This window comes from Bos taurus, chromosome 6, assembly GCF_002263795.3.
Source record: "Bos taurus isolate L1 Dominette 01449 registration number 42190680 breed Hereford chromosome 6, ARS-UCD2.0, whole genome shotgun sequence".
NCBI classification, from domain to species: Eukaryota; Metazoa; Chordata; class Mammalia; order Artiodactyla; family Bovidae; genus Bos; species Bos taurus.
In genome coordinates this window covers 69,031,560-69,053,252 of record NC_037333.1, presented here as the reverse complement: position 1 = coordinate 69,053,252, position 21,693 = coordinate 69,031,560, and the positions used below count along the sequence as shown (strand labels likewise).

The window sequence follows — 21,693 nt, the reverse complement described above, 5'->3', positions numbered from 1 at the left end:
TTCCTCCAAAAAAAAAAGAAGGCAGCCTGCAACAATGGAAACATATCTGGGTCAGCATGATTAAAAGTATAAACAGAAAGCGTCTAATAAAAGGAGCAGAAAAATATATAGCATAGGGAATTAAACTTAGAGAAATAAGTCAGAGAAAGGCATACCATATGGGTCTATGTGTGGAAACTTAAAAAGCAAAACAAGACTCAGATATGGAGAATCAATCAGCGGTTGCCAGAGGCAGGGGGTAAAGGCTAGGCAAAACGGGTGAAGGGTGTCAAAAGCTACAAACTTCAAAGTTATAAAATAAGTCAAGAGGATGTAGTATACAGAATGGTATGTATAATCTGCATTGCATATTTGAAAGTTGTTAAGAAAGTATTGGATTGGCCAAAAAGTTCGTTTGCGTTTTTCTGTAAGAAGGTATGGAAAAACTCAAATTAACTTTTTGGCAAACCCAATAGACCTTAGCGGCTTCCCAGGTGGCGCTAGTGGTAAAGAATCGGCCTGCAATGCAGGAGACCCTGGTTTGATCCCTGGATCAGGAAAATCCCGTGCAGGAGGAAATGGCAACCCACTCCAGTATTCTTGCCTGGAGAATCCCATGGACAGAGGAACTTAGTGGGCTACAGTCCATAGAGTCTCAAAGAGTCAGACACAACTGAGCACGCACACAATAGATCTTTAAAGTGCTCATCAAAAGAGAAAAAAAGTTAACTATGACCGTTAGGTAGACTTATTGTGGTGCTGATTTTACAGTATAAAAATATCAAATCCTTATGTTGTGTACCTGAAACTTATTATAATATGTCGATTGTACCTCCATAAAATCAATAAAAAACATATCTAGGTCAATATAATTGAAAGTATAAACAGAAAGCATCTACTAAAGGGAGTAAGAAAGAAACATAGCTGTTCCCAGAATGTCTCAGACTGCTCTGACACATGGCTGACCCCATGTCTCGAGCGCTGTGTGGTGTGTTGAGGATTTAGTGGTGAGCAAGACATGCTGGACTCTTACTTTTGGGGAGAGACAGTGATTTAAAAGGGAAGCAAGTAAACATACAAAATCATTTTCAAAGATGTTAAGTCCTGGGAATTGAAAGCAGGTGCTGGGGGGAGAGAAGATCCACTTCAAACAGAGGGTAAGGGAGCCTCTGTGAGGGGGTGACTTTGAGCCTTCCATTGTCACCTTCATCACCCTCCTGTGTTGGCATCAGACTTCTCAATGCCCTAGTCTCCTGTGCCCACAGGCATGGCTTTAGCCCTGCTAAACTCCAGAGGTGGCGACAAACGAGTAGTCAAGTACCCTGGGCTTTTCTCCTCAACACCACTGCCAGCATTTGTCTTCCTCTTTGGCCTCACTTCAGTTCTGTTTTTCTCCATCAATGTCTCAAGGGGATAAGATCTGCACCAAACACAGTAATAAGCCATGCACTTGCATCCTTGGGGTCTTTAAATGTGGCGTTCACACCTAGTCTTCCATCACAATGTCACTCACTTTCCTAGACTCAGCTCAGATATCACCTCTTCTGGGACACCTTCCCTGATTACCCCTTGATAATGAGCTACCCGCAGAGAGTGAGTGGCCCCCTTCTCTGAGTTCTTCCAACACTTGGCTCGTACCTCCATCTCTCTCTGATAACCCGGCAGTTTTCTGTTTTCATACCAGTCTCCTCGCAGGCATATACTGTATAATATGTTTCTTTGCAACCATAGGACCTAACATTATGCTTGACATACAATAATCATGCTGATTACTGCTTATTGAATTGCTAGTATATTCCAGGCACTGTTAGGGGCTTGGCATGGATCTGTAAATCTTACTATAAATAAACACTGAGCCCATTTCACATCTGGGAAAGTGAAAAATGAAAGTGTTAGTCGGTCAGTTGTGTCTGACTCTTTGCGACCCCATGGACTATAGCCCACCAGGCTCATCTTTCCATGGAATTCTCCAGGCAAGAATACTGGAGTGGGTTGCCATTCCCTTCTCCAGAGGATCTTCCCAACCCAGCATTCAAACCTGGGTCTCCTGCATTGTAGGCAAATTCTTTACCAACATCTGGGAAAGGCTGAACGAAGTCACGGAACTTGTCCACAGTCACAGAGCTGGTGATGCAGACCTAGGATTCATACCCAGATTTTTTTTTTTTTTTTTTTTAGTAGTAGTAGTCTCCAAAGACATAATTACAAGTGTATTGTTTAATATGTTTTTTTTTTTCAGTTTTGAGTTTATTTATTTTTTTTAACTTTACAATATTGTATTGGTTTTGCCATATATCAAAATGAATCTGCCACAGGTATACATGTATTCCCCATCCTGAACCCTCCTCCCTCCTCCCTCCCCATACCATCCCTCTGGGTTGTCCCAGTGCACCAGCCCCAAGCATCCAGTATCGTGCATCGGACCTGGACTGGCGATGTTTTAAACATGAAAGCCTGAGCTTTTTCCACATCGCTCTGCCCTCTTTTTCAGAAGGTCCTCCATAAGTGCCCACTGAATGAAAAAACAAAGTATTAGTATTCAAAATCACTCATCCCATTGTAGCAGCATAACCGACCAAAAGAAGGTATATGGCAACTGTTTATTCCTCCTATGTACAGAATGGTTTTAAAACCCAGATCCAATAGAGTCCTTTTAGAGTTACCAGGGAAGTATGTGAAAGAAAGAATGTTAAAAATCTCACTTTTTCCTCTTCCTTCTCACTTCTCATCTCACATTAGAGCACAGGGAAATCATGAGTTTGCTCTGAGGGGAAAAGGCAGCCTGGCAGAGGCATCACAACCAACCACAATTACATGTTAGCAGGACCGTGTGGGTGGATCATCAATCCCCAGTCGGGTAATTTCAATAGAACACCCAAAGGGAGACTTCAGTCTAATTCAACACATTTGCCAAGTGCCTGCCTGAGGAAATCTACTGACCATGTGGACTCCCTGAAAGTCACCAGGTGGGCAAGGCTTTGTTCTTCCCTCCGTTCCCTTTGGGCTCCATGGAGCAGACATGCCCAAAGCTCACCAGGCAGCTGACACAGAGCTGGTGTGTCTGGACTGTCAGCCAGGAGGGACATGGGAATCCCTGAGCTCACTCTTTCCCAAGAACCGATACGATGAAGCCCTTTTGATCCTAGAGGGATAAAGTTTTCAAAGTTTGGTTCAATTGGTTAACTATGGAACTAAACTCCCTCTCCCCCCAACTTTGGAACTTTTACTCCAAAATAAGCAGAAAAGAGAGAAGTAGGGAAGAAAAATAAGAAGAGTTAGAATGTTCCAGGAAAAAAGCTGCTGCTTGAAAAAGGACACTCAGGGAAGGTGGGCTTCAATCACAGACCCAACGGGGCTGAGGGAGCAGACCAGGCGGGAATCTGGGGGCACGTGTTCCAGACAGAGAGCAGGAACAGAAATGCAAGGTCCGGGAGGCAGGAGCGTGCTGGGCCAGGGTGAGAACCAATAGGAGGCCGGATGAGCAGGAGATGGAGATGAGGACAAAAGTAACACAGAGAGAATACAGGGCCCACTGGGCTATTCTGAGGGCCTTGTGTTTTAGTGGCATGGAGAGCTGTTTTAAAGGGATGACACTGCTGCTCTGTTGAGAATAAACAGGGGAGGGGAATGAGTGTAGAAGTAGAAAGACCTCTCAGGAGCCTGTTGTAATAATCCAGGCTTTGATGATGGCAGCACAGACTAGGGCCATGGTGGTAGAAGTGATGAAAAGCATTTGGATTCTGGATAAATCTGGCTCGATTATATTTGTGGGGTTGAGAAAAAGAAAGGAATCAGGGCTGACTCAGGAGTTTGGGTTCTGAGAAGGATGTAAGGTAAAACAGAGAAGAGGCGGGAAGAGCTGGTTTGGCAGGGAAGCTTGGGGCGTTTGGATGTGTTAGGTTTCAGATGCCTATTGAGAGTGAAAATGTGGCATAAGCAGTCAGGAATCTGACTACACATCAGGAGTCTGGAGTGTAGGGTAAGCTCCAGGCTGGAGGCCAGGCCACAGGAGGGGAGAAAGCATGGACCCCACAACTTGGATATAAGCCCCAGCTTCACTCTGATAGCTAGAAGGGAAGAAAGCTTTATCCAAGTTTTCATATCCTCATCTGCAGAGTGGAGGTGGTTTAACTGACTTGACAGCCGGAGGCACTGCGAGGGTTTAACAGGGTTTTAGCCGAGCCTAAGACCACATTTGTGAAATGTAACGTACAGTGCACAGTAGTCCAGTAGATGTTAGCTCTTCTCAGCTCCTTTCTGGGTTGCCAGACCCTATCATGAGGCCATGATCAACACGGCTCAGAGATCAGTTCAGTTCAGTCACTCAGGCATGTCCGACTCTCTGCAACCCTATGGACTGCAGCACACCAGGCTTTCCTATCCATCACCAACTCCCAGAGCTTACTCAAACTCATGTGCGTTGAGTCAGTGATGCCATCCAACCATCTCATCCTCTGTCGTCCCCTTCTCCTCCTGCCTCAATCTTTCCCAGCATCAGGGTCTTTTCAAATGAGTCAGTTCTTCCCCTCAGGTGGCCAAAGTATTGGAGTTTCAGCTTCAGCATTAGTCCTTCCAATAAATATTCAGGACTGATTTCCTTTAGGATAGACTGGTTGGTCCCTTGCAGTCCAAGGGACTCTCAAGAGTCTTCTCCAACACCACAGTTCAAAAGCATCAATTCTTCAACGCTCAGCTTTCTTTATAGTCCAACTCTCACACCCATACTTGACTACTGGAAAAACCATAGCTTTGACTAGATGGACCTTTGTTGGCAAAATAATGTCTCTGCTTTTTAATATGCTGTCTAAGTTGGTCATAACTTTTCTTCCAAGAAGCAAACGTCTTTTAATTTCATGGCTGCAGTCATCATCTGCAGTGATTTTGGAGCCCCCAAAGTTAAAGTCTGTCACTGTTTCCGTTGTTTCCCCATCTATTTGCCATGAAGTGATGGGACTGGATGCCATGATCTTAGTTTTCTGAATGCTGAGTTTTAAGCCAACTTTTTCACTCTCCTCTTTCACTTTCATCAAGAGGCTCTTTAGTTCTTCATTTTCTGCCCTAAGTGTGGTATCATCTGCATATCTGAGGTTATTGATATTTCTCCCAGCAGTCTTGATTCCAGCTTGTGCTTCATCCAGCCCAGCATTTAGCATTATGTACTCTGCATATAAGTTAAGTAAGCAGGGTGACAATATACAGCCTTCATGTACTCATTTCCCGATTTGGAACCAGTCTGTTGTTCCATGTCCAGTTCTAACTGTTGCTTCCTGACCTGCAAACAGATTTCTCAAGAGGCAGGTCAGGTGGTCTGGTATTCCCATCTCTTGAAGAATTTTCCACAGTTTGTTGTGATCCACACAGTCAAAGGCTTTGGCATGGTCAATAAAGCAGAAGTAGATGTTTTTCTGGAACTCTTGCTTTTTCGTTCAGGAAAATTGTAGCGAGGTTTTTTGGTTTTTTGTTTTGTTTTGTTTTGTTTTGTTTTGTTTTGTTTTTCGAGTCTTTGAAGGTTTCTATATATAATATGGCATTACAAACAGTGACAGTTTCCCTTTTCCTTTCCAATCTGGCAACTTGCATTTCTTGACTAAGTGCTCTTAGGCTGGTGTTCTTGAGGCAACACTCAGGAGGTCTGTAGGGTTGCCTGCTGCACTTTTGAAATGGAATAGCACTGTTCACCACGACCACCGCCTGCCTCTCCCCCCACCCCCCCCGGCCTGATTAGCGTATGAGTTTGCAAGCCCTGGTTTAAAGTATGAGCAGACTGAGCAATTAATGAACTCAATTTGAGGGCAGATTCAGTGTTTACCTAATTCAGAAGTGAACTGAGAAAGAATGTGAGGGAAGTTGAAGCATCAAAGAGGGGTGGTATAGTTACCCAGACTGTTACAGTGAGTGTATTGAGGCTTGATTTCTCAAGGACCTCTTTTATTCTATCATCAGAAAGGAGCCCTCCCCTGCAAACCAACTTGTGCTGAGCTCTGATCCCATCAGAACCTCTGTAAAGTACATCAGGGGTCCAACCTGCTTCCAGTCAACCCCCATTAGCAGTGAACTCACTGCTTGGACTCAGGAATTTTTGCAAGAAGAGGTTCATTTTCTCTTCTTACTTTCGCCTCTCCCTTGCAGAAAAGACAAAAATTCCGTGGCACATGCCCCCAGTGTCAGCATTTTTATATTAAGACAGATTTGCCTCCGCTCACTTTGATATAGGAGCTCAGGATCTCAACTCTGTTATTAACAAAACGGATCTTCAGAGCTACTTTAAACAGATGGCATATCCAAAGTGGTTGAAAAATGGTTTACCACGTTCCTTGTGTTCATCCTTCAAGTTCATGGCTGTCACCCATCACCACCTGAGAGTACTTAATGCTCAGGATAACTAAAGGGAGAATAAATCCTGTTTGCTTTGAACACAACCCAGGGTTCAGCATATGTTCCTGTATTGGCCAAGGCTAATCAGCTCTTCCCCCCTCCTCCCCTCACTTGTGCCTGTAAATCAAGAGGCCCCAGGATCAGTCAACACAAAAGAGATAATTAGTAAGTACAAGCTGCTACCTTCATAGATCACCCTGTGCCTCAGATCCAAGCTCATCCAAGAAGCTGAAACAAGCAAAATTACACAAGTATTAGTCACTTTAGCAGAACCTTTTTCACACAAAGCTTATGAGTCTGAATGTTTAAATCTACTCTCCCTGGCTATCGTAAGGATAGCTGAGGTACGAGGCCAGTGGGGAGTGATCTTAGCCATTTTATGATGTTTTCCTTTCCTGGACTAAAATGTGTCTTTGGAACCCCAAGGATCTGAAACAGAAATGGTTTCTTAATGGCATGGTCTTGGCATCAGAGATCTTTAAATACCTTACCCTTCCTCACAGATGTGGCAGCAGCACAAGATGCTACTTTTTTCCACTGGGATGTGCTCCATCCCCTCAGAAGGCCATGGCTTATGCCTTCACTGGTCATTTGTCCAATTGGAAGATTCATTTCCTGCTCTGGCAGGGCACATGGTGAAGAGCATTGCTGCCCCAAGAAAAGAAAGCCTGTTTCTAGTCCAACAAAATAGCCTAGGAACTTCCTTCCCATGTGTTGCTAGTCTGAGACTGCTGGCTTACAGAGAAGTGTTCCGCTCGTGTGTTTATGACTTTGGAGCTGCTCAACTGCATGCTGGCTTTTATTTTTTCCATCACACAATGTTTCTTCCAATTTTTGAGCTTCTCATATCAACCACTTTGCTATTTTTAAGCAGAACGATTCAAAGCCAAAGTAGCTCATCAGAACAGTAAAATCTCACCAGTTCAAGCAAGAAGCTTATACTGTTTAAGGGAGGGAAAGACTAGTATGAGAAGCTAGAGGCCCATTTCATCTTTTGTAAGGTAAAGATGTAGGTAGGGTTGTATAATCAGAGTCCCTTTCTACTCATATTAAAACCACACAAAATCATCATCATTGATTATAAGAAGCATCACGTTTTATGTACCAACAAGAAAATTTTAAAAACTATCACTGGTTAAATCATTCCAAAACACTGTTAAAGATATCCTTGCAATGCATGAGTTGGTTAGATCAGACTTCAAAATCCATTCAGACAAATTCCATTCAGACCTCTCCTGCCCTCTAGTTGTATTGTTTGGCATGAAAGAGCCCCATTCTTTTGGATGATTTTAGTAGCAAAATGTGACACCACTTTTCATCTCCTTGGTGGTATCTTTCTTTCTAAGCAAATAAAGTGTCTGCTTGTCTCTTCACAAGAAAATCGGAAATTGCTGTCCTTCTAATGACAAATATTTACTTCGCCAATGTCAAATTTACATGACACCGCTCTGTTTTTGAGAGTTTCTATTTATACAGTTACTTTTCATTTCAATGCTTAATTGTAATGTAATCTTTTCTAAGACAATGAACAGCATTTAAACTTGACCTAGTACCAAGAGTGGATAAGCTGGACACCTTTGACCATGTTTGCCATGCTCGGACAATGGCATTTGCATCATGACTGCAGCTTGGCAACTGAAGTTTTGGGACCCCATCCATCCCCCATGCACCCTAATCTCAAAGAAGTTAATGTGATAAAACAGGCAACTTAGATGGTTCAATTATGGAAGTGGCTACAATCTGTTGAGAATTTTCCATATATCTGGCAAGATACTAAACTCTTGCCAAGACCTAACATCTAGCAGACTTCACAGCAACCCAAGATGTATGTGCACATTAACAAATTTTGCCAGATGACACAGCTAGGCAAATTTCAGAGCAAAGATTTCCATCCAGACAGAGGCCCTTCTACCCACCAGCTCTATGGTTCTCTCAGGCCGTATCAATCATGGGCACATCAACTGCAGGCTGCTTTTGATTCTATTCAGAAACATCACTCCAAATAGGCTCTCAAAGTGTTATCTAAAATGGCTCAACCATATCCAGTTTTCTGTAATGAGTTGAAAATAATTTAGAAATTAACATCCATTATATGCAAATAGCTGCTTCTTAAAGGGACTCGCCCATTCAATTTCTGCCTTCATACCACTGGAGAAGGCAATGGCACCCCACTCCAGTCCTCTTGCCTGGAAAATCCCATGGATGGAGGAGCCTGGTGGGCTGCAGTCCATGCGGTCACGAAGAGTCGGACACGACTGAGTGACTTCACTTTCACTTTTCACTTTTATGCACTGGAGAAGGAAATGGAAACCCACTCCAGTGTTCTTGCCTGGAGAATCCCAGGGACGGGGGAGCCTGGTGGGCTGCCATCTATGGGGTTGCACAAAGTCGAACATGACTGGAGTGACTTAGCAGCAACCACTGGGAAGCTGGTGTGGCTGTCTATGGCTACATCCTCACCACAACAATGAAAGAGTGAAATCATCAGCATTTTCTGATGGAAACCTACCTAAGAGCTGAGATGACTTGCCTAATAAATATGGACTTAGATAACTCAAACCTTGGTCTCCCGGCTCTTAGGCTTGTTCTTTAACGTGGAGGGTGAATGGATATAGACCTATTCTTTTTAAAGACTGTGAATGTTGTTTTACTCTCCCAATGTTAGGAGACAAGCACATTTTTAGTGCATGGGAGCCCCTAGTCCCTAGTCCCTCAGAGGTCCTGGCCACTCTGAGACCAGCCCCAAGGCAGGGGACTGGAAGCCAGCAAGCCAGCCTCCAGAGAACCGTGGTGCTGAACAAACTCCTGTGGCTTTGTAATGCAGGCGATTCTATTTCCATGGACAGTTAAATATGGAATCTGGGAGGAGTTTTGTATTTATGTTCAGTGGTTTGGGAAACTAAACCCCAAAGAAAGGACTGAGAGGGTGACTAAGGGTTTTCATGGTCAAGATAAACACCAGCAAGAAGGAATTACCACATTCAAATAGTTGAAGATTGCCAGCCTCAAGCCCTAGTCTTTGTGACCCCATGGCAACTCTCACAGTTTGCATTTCAGGCACCAGGATAGAGAGTGTTTTAATAAAATGCAATAAACAAATTTTAAAAGCTGTTCTCTCAAGTCATTCATTTGTTTGATTGGCAAGTGTATATTGACTTACCTCCATGTGAAAAGAGAGGGGAACCAGGGGCAAGCAAATCAATTTCCGAGGGCAGCAAGCACGTGCACTGGAAGAGCTCCAGCTGAGCGATGTGCAAAGCCTTCTCTGACCTCCTTCTGGCTTTGTTACAGCTGCAAAGGTGCCTCCCACTACGGCCTCACTAAAGACAGGAAGAGGCGCTCTCAGGATGGCTGTCCAGATGGCAGCACCAGCCTCACAGCAACATCACTATCCCCAGAGATTTCCACAGTTCCCACCGTCTCCTTAATGACAGATGAGCCTGGCCTAGACAACCCTGCCTACGTGTCCACAGCAGAGGATGGTCAGCCAAATAGCCCCCTGGACTCTGGCCGGAGCAACCGAACAAGGGGTGAGTCAAATAGGTGGTTGTCCGGGAATGGGCTTCTCTGCCTTGGGACTGCCCTCTGTGAAACGGTCACTGTGGAAAGTCCTAGAAATGTTTTGTTTAAGAGGAAATTGTTCTGGTAGTTTTGGCCACAACCCAACGTCCAGTTCTCCAAAGTGAAATGAAACCACGAGGACTTGAGATCATTAGAAACGTGTGTAATCTGACTTGGTGAAAGGAGTTGAAGTTAGACCTAGTGATTCATCACTCCCGCAGCGTCCATACCTTCCCGCCCAGGAAACCCGAGAAAAGTGCTGTTATATTCCATCCAGCCTAGGAAAAAAAGACAAGCAGATTTTAAATAAACCGTCCATATTTCATTGTAGAAACTGAGAACATACAGATAAGCAAATTGTATCATCCCACCACCTCGAAGTAATCCCCGTTTGCGTTCCGTTGTGTGTCTTACTGGCCGTGTCCATAAAAGAGACCTTCTTCTCTCTTGTCTTCAGCACGGCCCTTTGAGCGATCCACCATCAGAAGCAGATCCTTTAAAAAAATAAACCAAGCCTTGAGTGTTCTTCGAAGGACAAAGAGTGGAAGTACCGTTGTCAGCCAAGCTGACCAGGGACGAGAGGATTCTGAAAATACCACTGTCCTTGATGGTAAGTTGCTCCCCCGTGAGGCTGGGTGTGGCCTGGGCTTCCAGAATGACTCCAGGGGTGATGACAACGGGACTAGCCCTCACTTTCTACAACACCTCTCTTCCTAAGGGCATAAATATTTTTTACCTAGATCACCCTACTTCTTATAAAAGTAACCAAAGGCAAAAATTACTTTTCCCTTTTTTTTTTTCTGGCTACATTGAGTACTTGTTGCAGCTCACTGGCTTCTCTAGTTCGGCATGGGCTTAGTTACTCCACCACACATGGGATCTTAGTTCCCGAACCAGGGCTCAAACCCATATCCCCTGCATTGGAAGGCAGATTCCCAATGACTGGACCATTAGGAAAGTCCCTATTGTTCTCTTTTTACACAGATTGAAGGAAAAGATTTCGGAACCCTTACCTTCAGAATATAAAGAATAATGTAGTTAAGTGAAGAGCAGTTAGAACAGTGCCTGGCACATAGGAAACGCTATATGAGGATTTATTTTTATCACCACCTTGTGTGATGTGTGATTGTGAGGGTTTTCTATGTATTAATTCATGTACTCCTCAACAACTCTATGAGGGAGCTACAATTATCATCCCTGTTTTATAGATGAGGAAACTGAGGTACCAGGCAATTATTTAGTTTGCCCCTTCTGAATTTGGAATCCGAGTAATGTGGCTCTAAAATTCACACAAAGAAAGTTTCTGGATCTTAGATTCTGTGTCTTTTTTTCAATATAAATGGAGCTGAGAAAACACTGTCCTGTTCTTTTATTTTCATCTTACATTAGAACTTCACAGCCGTCATAATAATAACTAAAAGAATTCTTTTGAGCTTTCCTGGGTGCCAGGTAGTGCTCAGGTCGCAATGATAAGAGATGGGGATTGTGATTCTCAGTTTACAGAAGAAACCAAGGTTTAGAGAGACTGGGTAACTAGCCCGAAGTCACTCAGCTGGAAAATGGCAGTCCTGGGGTGTCCACTGGCTCCAGAGCCCATTCGTTTACTCACTGGATTAAAGTGCCCTCTGCTCCTTCAAGGTTGGGGAGTGAAAGAAAGTGAAAGTGTTAGTTGCTCAGTCATGTCGGACTCTTTGAGACCCCATGGACTGTAGCCCACCAGGCTCCTCTGTCCATGGAATTCTCCAGGCAGGAATACTGGAGTGGGTTGCCATTCCCTTCTCTATGGGATCTTCCCAATCCAGGGATCGAACCCAGGTCTCCTGCACTGCAGGCAGATTCTTTTCCATCTGAGCCACCAGGGAAGCCCCCTCGAGGTTGGGGGGTAAACCCCAAACCTCTGTCTTTATCATGCTCTCAGAGAACTTTGAGCAGTTGTGTAAGCCCCGTTCTTACCTCTCTCACCCTGAACATATACTACACGCTCTCACTACTCTCACCGCCATCGTGTAAATACTGTGTCTTTCTCTCACTTCCATGTTGTTGTCCAACTGCACTCTCACTTGCCATCAGCTGGCATCCTAATTTCTCTTTAGGCTTTGCCTCCTCCTGGGAGCCCTCCTTGACTCCCCCAGTCCTCTCTCCTTTGTGTTCTCAAAGCACCTGTATCTCTGTTATAGCAATGTCACCTTTTATTGTAACTCTACCAGTGGGGGCAGGGGTAAGTCTTTGTGTTCTCAAGGCCAAGCACAGTATCTAGTACATAATAGTTTTCACCTAATGTTTCTGCAATGAATAAAAGGATCATAACTTCCTTTCTGCCAGTCTTCCCCCTTATTAAAGGCTCCTTAATTCCATTCCACATAAAGTTTTCTCTTGCCTGAATAAGACTGATTTGCATGTTAATGCAGAAACTTTTAAAAATAAGAGATTACTATGTGTAGGACATTGGCCTAAGCTTTGTGCTTTTTTAAAATTGAAGTATAATTGATTTACAATATCGTATTAGTTTCAGATGTACAACATAGAGAGTCATTATTTTTACAGATTATACTCCATTTAAAGTTATTATAAAATAGTGGCTCTATTCACTGTGCTGTACAATATTTCCTTATAGCTTTATTATTTTGCATAAGCAGTTTATACCTTTTCCCCTGTTGTGTCCCTCTCCCTTTCCCTTTCCCCACTGGGTACCTACTAGTTTGATCTCTATATATGTGAATCTGTTTTTTCATTTGTTTTTATTTTCTAGATTCCACACAGAAGTGATAACATAAAGTATTTGTATTTTTCTATCTGACTTATTTTACTTAGCATAAAATGCTCAGAGAAGTTCATTCTTGTTTATGGCTGAGTAGTATTCCACTGTATACATACCACATCTTCTTTATTCATCTTGATGAACGGACATCAAGTGTCCATTGGACATCAAGTGTCCAATGTTGATGGACACTTAGGTTGCTTCCACCTCTTGGTTATGAACATTGGAGTCCATGTATCTTTTCAGATTAATGTTCCTGTTTTCTTTGGATGTATACCCAGACATGGAATTGCTGGATCATATGATAGTTCTATTTGTAGTTGTTTGAAAGCCTCCATACTGTTTTCTATAGTGGCTGCATCAGTTTACATTCCCACCAACTGTTCCCTTTTCTCTTCATCCTCACAAACATTTGTTATTTGAAGAATTTTTGATGATAGCCATTTGGACAGGTGTGAGGTGATTAACAATGTTGAGCATCTTTTCATATGCCTGTTGGCCAGCTGTATGTCTTCTTGAAAAAAATACCATTTGTATCTTTTCCCCTTTTTAAAGCAGGTTATTTGGTTTTTTTGATAGAATTACATGAGCTGTTTATATATTTAGGCTTAGTGATTTTATATAAGAAACTGCCTGCCAATGCAAGTGACACAGGAAATACAGCTTCAGTCCCTAGGTCAGGAAGATCCCCTGGAGAAGGAAATGGCAACCCACTCTGGTATTGTTGCCTAGGGAATCCCATGGACAGAGGTGCCTGGCAGGCTACAGTCCATAGGTTCACAAAGAGTCGGACACAATTGAAGCAACTTAGGACACACAGAGGACTTTTATATAAAGATTATAAAATCTAGTTCCTGGCTCCAAGGGGTTCATTCAAGACTAAAAGAAAAGAAAATACCATGAAGAGTGAGATATAAATAAATGAAAATGGGGGCCACGAGGAGAGACACACCACTTCCCAATGGGACAGTATAGTCCGTGTAAGAGACACTTATGACCTGGATGGGCACTGGGATCTTGACTGTGTGTTGGGAAGTGGGGGAAGATGAGGTTAAAGCCGGATTAGAAGAGTCCTGGTGGCCATTTAGGAGTCTTGACTTGGGGGCAGTGAACACACCTGAATGCTTTTGCATCAAGTTATAGCAGAATCGAAACTTTATTTCATGAAGGTGAAGATTGCAGCTACATTATGTGTACAGGGGCTTTGCATGGGAGAGAATGAAATTTCCTTTTCTGCTACAGGACCTATTACTTCACAATGGGGGAGGGATTAAGACTCAGTGAGGCTGGTACAGGATTTGTGAGGTAACAGAGATTTCAAAAATGACCTTAGAGTCTCTCTTCAGTAACCCATGGTTAGTGTGGTGAACTTCCATGGTTTGTCCATCCTTTTCATATCAGTAAAGAGATTGGCTTTAATATTTATCAGCCATATGACTTGGATGGTTTACTTGACTCCTCTAAGCTTTAGCTAAAAAAACAGGGATAAAAATAACCTAGTTCCAATCTTGATCTATTGTGAGGACTAAACAAACAAAAATATCATGCAAATTGCTTAGCTGAATGGTCAGCATATAATAAACACTTGGTAAATGATACTATATTTCTTGGTCCTTAAGCAAGGACAAAATATTGGACAACTATTTCTTTTCAGACCAGCACCAAGTGGGAATTAAAAATTTCATTAACTCTTGAAGGTCTCATTATCGTGGCTGTAATTAACATTTTCAGCTGTGACTGAGTATGTCCTTTCAGACTATCAAAACAAACAGCCTTGACTGGTTTAGATTTGGGGGCATGGTTTTTGTAACTCTGTTGGGAGAAAGCATAGAAAGGGAGGGGGAGAAGAGCAAAAATCAGCAGCTTTGATGATTATTTCCAAATCTTTCTTAGCTCAAAATGATTTTTTTAAAGAACTTCCATTCCCTTGTCACCAGGCCTGTTCCAACAAATACTTGTGGATAGCGCCTACTTAAGGTAATCAAAGCATTTTAACATTAATTGAACTTGATCACTCAAGCACTGTTAGCACCAGGAGCTGACAGATGAAGACTGCTGCCCACAGCCTTACAACAAAGCCCAATTGCTTACATTAAATCAAATCCCGACGGCAGTCAAGGGCCCATATTGACAACGTCTCTGGCTTCCTCTGGCCACTAAATTTCTTTGTTTATCATGTTCTATAATACTTAGAAATAATTTTAATTCTTTCTGTATCGTTCCTAGAGAGTTGAGTACTTGTTAATGAACTTGGAGTTCATTAGGGAAAATGGACTAAGGTCATGGGTTTTGAAAATAGTCACAAAGAGTGTTTTATGTAGAACCAGGCCTGCAGTTTTGATCTTTCCCAGTGATATAATTAAGGGAGAATTTTAGGGCAACGGCTGCTGTCAGCAGCTACAGGAGACAAAAGTAACCCCATCTTCAATGTCCAGACTCGAGCCTCCAGCATCTGGTGAAGAGCTGCGGCTCCTGCCATGCTAGGTGTTATGTGGCCAGCTGGTGTTGCCTGTACCCTTCTATTCCACCGAGGTGGAGAACCACGCCAGTTGGTACTGCTGGCTCAGTAGAGTGTGTGTCTATAGAGCAAGTCCCCTGTGGGCCTGTTGCCAGCTGTGAAGGAGGGAGCCTAACAAGAGCCCCAGGTTCTGACCCGGTTCTGGGGGCCACCACTGAACTACCACCTCTAGCCGTTCATGTCACTTCCGTTCTCCCAGCTCACGCATCCTCACTTGTGAAATAAAGGCTTGACTGTGGCTGACTTTATTTTGGGGGGCTCCAAAATCACTGCAGATGGTGATTGCAGCCATGAAATTAAAAGACACTTCTTGGAAGGAAAGTTATGACCAACCTAGACAGCATATTAAAAAGCAGAGACATTACTTTGTCAACAAAGTTCTGTCTAGTCAAGGCTATGGTTTTTCCAGTGGTCATGTATGGATGTGAGAGTTGGACTATAAAGAAAGCTGAGCACTGAAGAATTGATGCTTTTGAACTGTGGTGTTGAAGAATACTCTTGAGAGTCCCTTGGACTGAGAGGAGATCCAACCAGTCCATCCTAAAGATCAGTCTTGGGTGTTCATTGGAAGGACTGATGTTGAAGCTGAAATTCCAATACTTTGGCCACCTGATGCAGAGAGCTGACTCATTGGAAAAGACCCTGATGCTGGGAAAGATTGAGGGCAGAAGGAAAAGGAGACGACAGAGGATGAGATAGTTGGATGGCATCACTGACTCAATGGACATGGGTTTGGGTGGACTCCGGGAGTTGGTGATGGACAGGGAGGCCTGGCGTGCTGCAGTTCATGGGGTCGCAAAGAGTCAGACACGACTGAGCGACTGGACTGAACTGAACTGATGGTTGTCAAACTGCACAGCCTGAAATGATCTGTGTGTGGGCTCAGGGGATGGGGGCAGGGTAACCTGTGAAAGACTTTCCAGGGTAAGGGTCCTCACTGAAAATGTAAGGTTTGGAAACCCCAGCCTAGATCTCTGAATCTCCTTCTGGCTCTGAATTCAGCAATGCAAGCGGATCAGGGACGAACACCTTGACACCACCAGCTGGGCCCGGGGGGTTCCTGATTGTGAATTAGGCCGTTTGACTTCCCTTCCCTGACAGCAGGGGTGGGGAGAGAGCCTGCTTTTCAGTGAGACTGAAAGACAGGGCCTCCCAGGAGGAAACCTTCAAAATAATCAGAAAGAGCAGAACAGGTTTGTTCTGTTTTTTCGCCTCGGTAAGTAAGTGAGCAAACTGTGGTTCATTCCATAATGACTGTTCATTCATTCCTCTTTACTCAATAAACATGGGACAAAGTCTCCTGTGTACAGAGGTCTGTGCACAGACCTAAGAAACAAGGATCTTAGAGTCCAATGGTGGGTATAAGAAATGGCCATGAGTAATAATAATAGTAATAGAAGGCTCAGTGCCCTGAGAAATACAGCTTTGTGGGAAATAGGAAGTTGAGAGAGAGTGGGGGAGGAGGGAGGAGGGCAGAATTTAATTGGAAGGGATCATTTCATGCAGGCCTTGAAGGAAAAATTGGGTTTAGGCCTAGGATGGAAAACATTCCAGGCAGAGAAACTTATGCTGGCTCAGAGGCAGGAAGATGGAAAACATGTACAAAGAATGATGAATAGTTTAGTTTGGCTGGAACCAAAAGCCTGGCAAGAAGAGAAGTGGTTGGAAATGGCCGTTGGTGGGTGTCTTAAATAAACACTGTCTTTGTCCATTTTAGTCTTTCCAAGGTTGTATCACCTGATTCCAGATGGTGAAATTACCAGCATCAAGATCAATCGAACGGATCCCAATGAAAACCTCTCCATTAGGCTTGTGGGAGGCAGTGAAACCCCTCTGGTCCATATCATTGTCCAGCACATTTATCGTGATGGGGTGATAGCCAGAGATGGCCGGCTCCTGCCAGGAGACATCATCCTAAAGGTAGAAACTATGGCTGTGGAGCCATGATAATGGGCTTAATAAGAGTCACTTCTGAGCAAATCATTGGCTGCATGGGTTAGGGTTATGATGGGTGAGTGGTTGGACAAATAAGTAAAACACTAACATAAATGTGGAACAGTCACTTTCCATAGTTATTAGGTTGATATGACTCTTCATACAAGATTAGTAATTTGCAGTAGGTCCCTAACCCTTCTGTCTGTCTTGTGCTTCTGACCTCTTTCTCTCTCTCTATAAATACTATCTCTATATCATTTTGTCTCTGTTCTCCTCCTTCCTCTTCTCCTGTCTTCCCCCTCCCCTAACTTTCTCTACCTCTTCAGTCTTCTTTTCCTTCTTCTCCCTCCTCATTCTTCCTCTCCTATCCCTTTCTCCTACTTTAAGTAACAATAACATCAAACAATATAAAACTGTAGCATATTAAGTTGTTTTTAGAACAGATTACTGGAACATTTTGTATTTTATCTAATCACTCACATTCACACACTCCCCTAAAGTAAATTTCCTATAGCTTAATGACCCTTCAGCAAAGAAAAAAAATCCCTAAGCTATTCAGCCAACCCACAGACATTCCAGGGGAGACAGGTGGTAGAACAGAACGCCTTAGGCATTACTGTCCTCTGTGGCTTGGCCGAGGGTAAGGATGCTCGGGAAGAATTTTCAGATGAAGAGAAAGGACAAAGGAAGAGTTGTTCATCAGACAGAAGTCTAACATGTGCCAAAAGTGATAAGGAAGAATCCCTCCCTTGGTCATATATTTCCTGTCTGACCCTCAGATGACAGTTTCATCCTATCCTTTCTGGGTTGCTGACAGGCCAGCTCCTAACACATTATGTGCTATTTCTCTGGCAAAGAAATTCTTATTTTTTGGAATAAGAGGAGAAAGAATTTGAAGCAGTTATTGTAGAAACACTGATATTCCCACTGGCCTCCAAGATGGAGTACGAGGCAGGGCCCGTCAACCTCAGGGGATGATTGGCCATGCAATTAGCAACACTCTATATGGCTTTCCTCCAGTTCTATGGAAGCTATGCTGCCTGGGAGGGTTGCATAAGGAAAACATTTTGATTCTTGTGGCCTTCAGCTGGCACTTGCAAGCAAAAAAGCTGCCAGGACTGTTCAGCAGGCGACCCTGACTTTCTCTTGGCCTGGGTGTGATGGGGAAAGCTGGACATGGGATAAGGTGACAGAGCAGAGCAAGGCCTTTGAGCTCACCTGCGCTTGAACAAAGGTTCTGAGCCTTGTCCACGTGCAAAGGAGCCTCCGTGCATCCCTGGAGATGCAGCAGAGGACGGGCAATTGCATGCGCAGGCAGGCCCGGGAAAATCTCACTCCGCGACTCTTCTAACAGTTGGCTGCCAAGTGCGAGAAATCTTCCCAAACCATAGAAATTCAAGAAGGTTGTTTCTCTTCTGTGGGGCCTCCTTCCTTAAGAACAGTGCAGTGCTGCTGTGAAATTATTTTCTTCCCAAGCAGTGATCACCACTGGGGGCCGAAGCCTTGAGGCTGGGTCTGCCTAGAGTAATTAAAACCAGAAAGCCCCACACAGCCTCAGTCCCACAGATTATTAGTAAGGCACAAATGAGTGGGCCGAGCTGGAGGACATTTGAGCAGTTTAATAAAGGGACCCAGCCTTTCAGTAAAAGAGCCTAGAAGCTTCCATTTACATCAGTTCATTTGAAATAGTACAGAGATTTTTTTCTCTTTTGTTGAGAATATGTGTCACACACATTCACACACTTGCCAAAACACAAATACATGTATGTACACATACATTCTCTGTGTCACACACACACACACACACACCAATGAAGCCTAGAAATTCCACTACAGGTTACCTAGGGAGAAAAATTCATTTGGAGATGTTTGGAAAGAAAATGTCAACTCAGTTTGATTTATTTTTTTTATTTTTTTTTCTCAGTTTGATTTAAATAGCACTTTAACATAATCATTAATCAAAAATTTTCTTTTCTTCTTTGGCCTTCTCCCACTTTTTCTTCCTTTTCCTTCCTCCCTCAGCCAAAAAACAAGTTTAGCAAGCAACAGAAATGAGGGTTAGGACCATCTAAATAAACTTGAGGGCCTATGTAAGGACAGGGCTGAGAAAAGATTCTGTCTGCTGAGACAGAGAGTTGAAAAGGTGTGCAGGTAACAGTGGAGGAAAGCTGGGTTACAAGTCCTATTGAAAGATGGGGTATTTGGGCATTTGGACAGAGAAGAAGGGGACAGAGCAGGTGGTCTTTTAGGAAGGGCCTTGGGGGGTCTGTAGGCAGGGCCTTTTAGGCAGGATTGTGGCAGGTGGAGCTGATGGTTCGGTGGCTCCAGATTCGAGGTCGCCTTCCTCTAGGTCAACGGGATGGACATCAGCAATGTCCGGCACAACTACGCCCTGCGCCTCCTGCGGCAGCCATGCCAGGTGCTGCGGTTGACCGTGCTCCGGGAGCAGAAGTTCCGGAGCAGGACAGACGGACAGCCCCTGGATACCTACGGGCCCCGGGATGACAGTTTCCACGTGATCCTCAACAAAAGCAGCCCGGAGGAACAGCTTGGAATAAAACTGGTGCGCAAGATGGATGAACCTGGGGTGTTTATTTTCAACGTGCTGGACGGTGGCGTGGCAGACAGACACGGCCAGCTGGAGGAGAATGACCGTGTGTTAGCCATCAACGGGCATGACCTTCGGTACGGCAGCCCAGAAAGCGCAGCTCATCTGATTCAGGTAGGTCACAGAGGCTTACAAGATCCTGGTCAGAAACTGCCAGCATGAGCAGGAATGCTCATCATCTTGATCCACCTACCCTGTCTCTACCCCGGGTAACGCACAGTGCCTCCTTTTCAGAGTCAAGAGTGAAGGGCCAGGTAAGAACATTGCTCCAGCAAATGACGTCTCAGGGTCATGGGCATTCTGTTGCCAGCCATCCAGTCTAACTGCAGGTAGACACATTGGGCTCTGTTGCAGCCTCACCAGGTTAAGATCACTCAGGGTCAGCAGGGTTGCATCATCCTTGTACCCAGTATGGTAGTCACAGACCTTCAGTTCAGTTCAGTTCAGTTCAGTCGCTCAGTCATGTCTGACTCTTTGCGGCCCCATGAATTGCAGCACACCAGGCCTCCCTGTCCATCACCAACTCCCGGAGTTCACTCAGACTCACGTCCATCGAGTCAGTGATGCCATCCAGCCATCTCATCCTCTGTCGTCCCCTTCTCCTCCTGCCCCCAGTCCCTCCCAGCATCAGAGTCTTTTCCAATGAGTCAACTCCCTGCATGAGGTGGCCAAAGTGCTGGAGTTTCAGCTTTAACATCATTCCTTCCAAAGAACACCCAGGGCTTGGGGTCATGCAAATACACTCTGAGAACATCCACATAGAAGCTGGGCCATGTGCCCTTCAGTGATCTTGTGGACCAGAAACCATGGTAGGATTGGCTAAAGTTGAGCCCCTCTCCATGGCTAAGTCCAGCCCCCTTCAAAAGCCCATGGGAACTCAAATATTAGCCTAAGGAAGCCCTCTGTAAGAGAGGCGTATAAATTATTATTACTCAGGCAAATAGAGCTCATGACAGCCTGACATTGGTTCAAACTAGTTCATGCTCCTGACAGGCATGATGCCACCAAGCCCCAGCATGCATCTTATTAACTTCAGCTGGATGACCTTGAGTTTTTGTTGTTGGTTTTCTTTTTAAATTGAAGTATAGTAGATTTACAATGTTGTGTTAGTTTCAGGTGTACAGCAAAATGATTCAGTTTTACATGTATATATGTACATGTTCAGTTCAGTCACTCAATCGTGTCCAACTCTTTACGACCCCATGGACTGCATGCGTACCTATATAATATATTTTATATATGTATAAAATCTATTCTTTTTCAGATTCTTTTCCCTTACAGGTTATTACAAAATATTGAGTATAGTTCCCTGTGCTGTACAGTAGGTCCTTGTGATTTAATATATATTTATATATATATTTATATTTATTTTATAATATTTTATAATATTTATATTATATATATATTTATATATATATAGTGGTTATATATGTTAATCCCAAACTCTTAATTTATCCCTCCCCTCTCCTTTGGTAACAATAAGTCAGTGGATTTATTTGTTTTGTAAATAAGTTCATTAATATCTTTTTTTAGATTCTACATATTAGCAAAATCGTATGATATTTGTATTTTTCTGTCTGACCTCACTTAGTATGATAATCTCTAGGTCCATCCATATTGCTGCAAATGGCATTTTTAAATTCTTGGTTGTGTGAAAAAAGTAATATTTTTCACTTTACTTAGTGGGGTCTAGAAATTCTTCACAGAGAAGGAAAATCTTGAACTGGGGTTTTGAGGGATCAGAAGGGGTTCTCTAGGTGGCTGAGGCAGGGAGGGTCATTCTAAGGAGATACAACACAAAAGAATGTTTCCCCAAAAGCCAGGTAGGGAAATGGTTAACACCTGGAGTGTGGTATTCAATTTTAAAAGCAACAGTAGATAAGGCAGTAGTGGTAGGGAAGGGCCAGATCATTTAGAGTTTAATAAGTCATGCTAAGAAGTTCAGACTTTACCTCTAAG

The 21,693-nt window shown here is 43.7% G+C and overlaps 1 protein-coding gene across 5 annotated transcripts in view; it reads left to right on the top strand.

Moving 5' to 3' along the window:
* LNX1 (ligand of numb-protein X 1) overlaps positions 1–21,693 on the top strand; it is a 191,626-nt gene that overhangs the window by 140,758 nt on the left and 29,175 nt on the right. For all 5 annotated transcript variants that reach the window (XM_059887616.1, XM_010806136.4, NM_001076234.2 and 2 more), the window contains 4 exons: positions 9,646–9,884; positions 10,373–10,525; positions 16,909–17,111; positions 19,477–19,848. In XM_059887616.1, the coding sequence (XP_059743599.1) occupies positions 9,646–9,884; positions 10,373–10,525; positions 16,909–17,111; positions 19,477–19,848 (967 nt within the window). The remainder of the gene's footprint in view (positions 1–9,645; positions 9,885–10,372; positions 10,526–16,908; positions 17,112–19,476; positions 19,849–21,693) is intronic.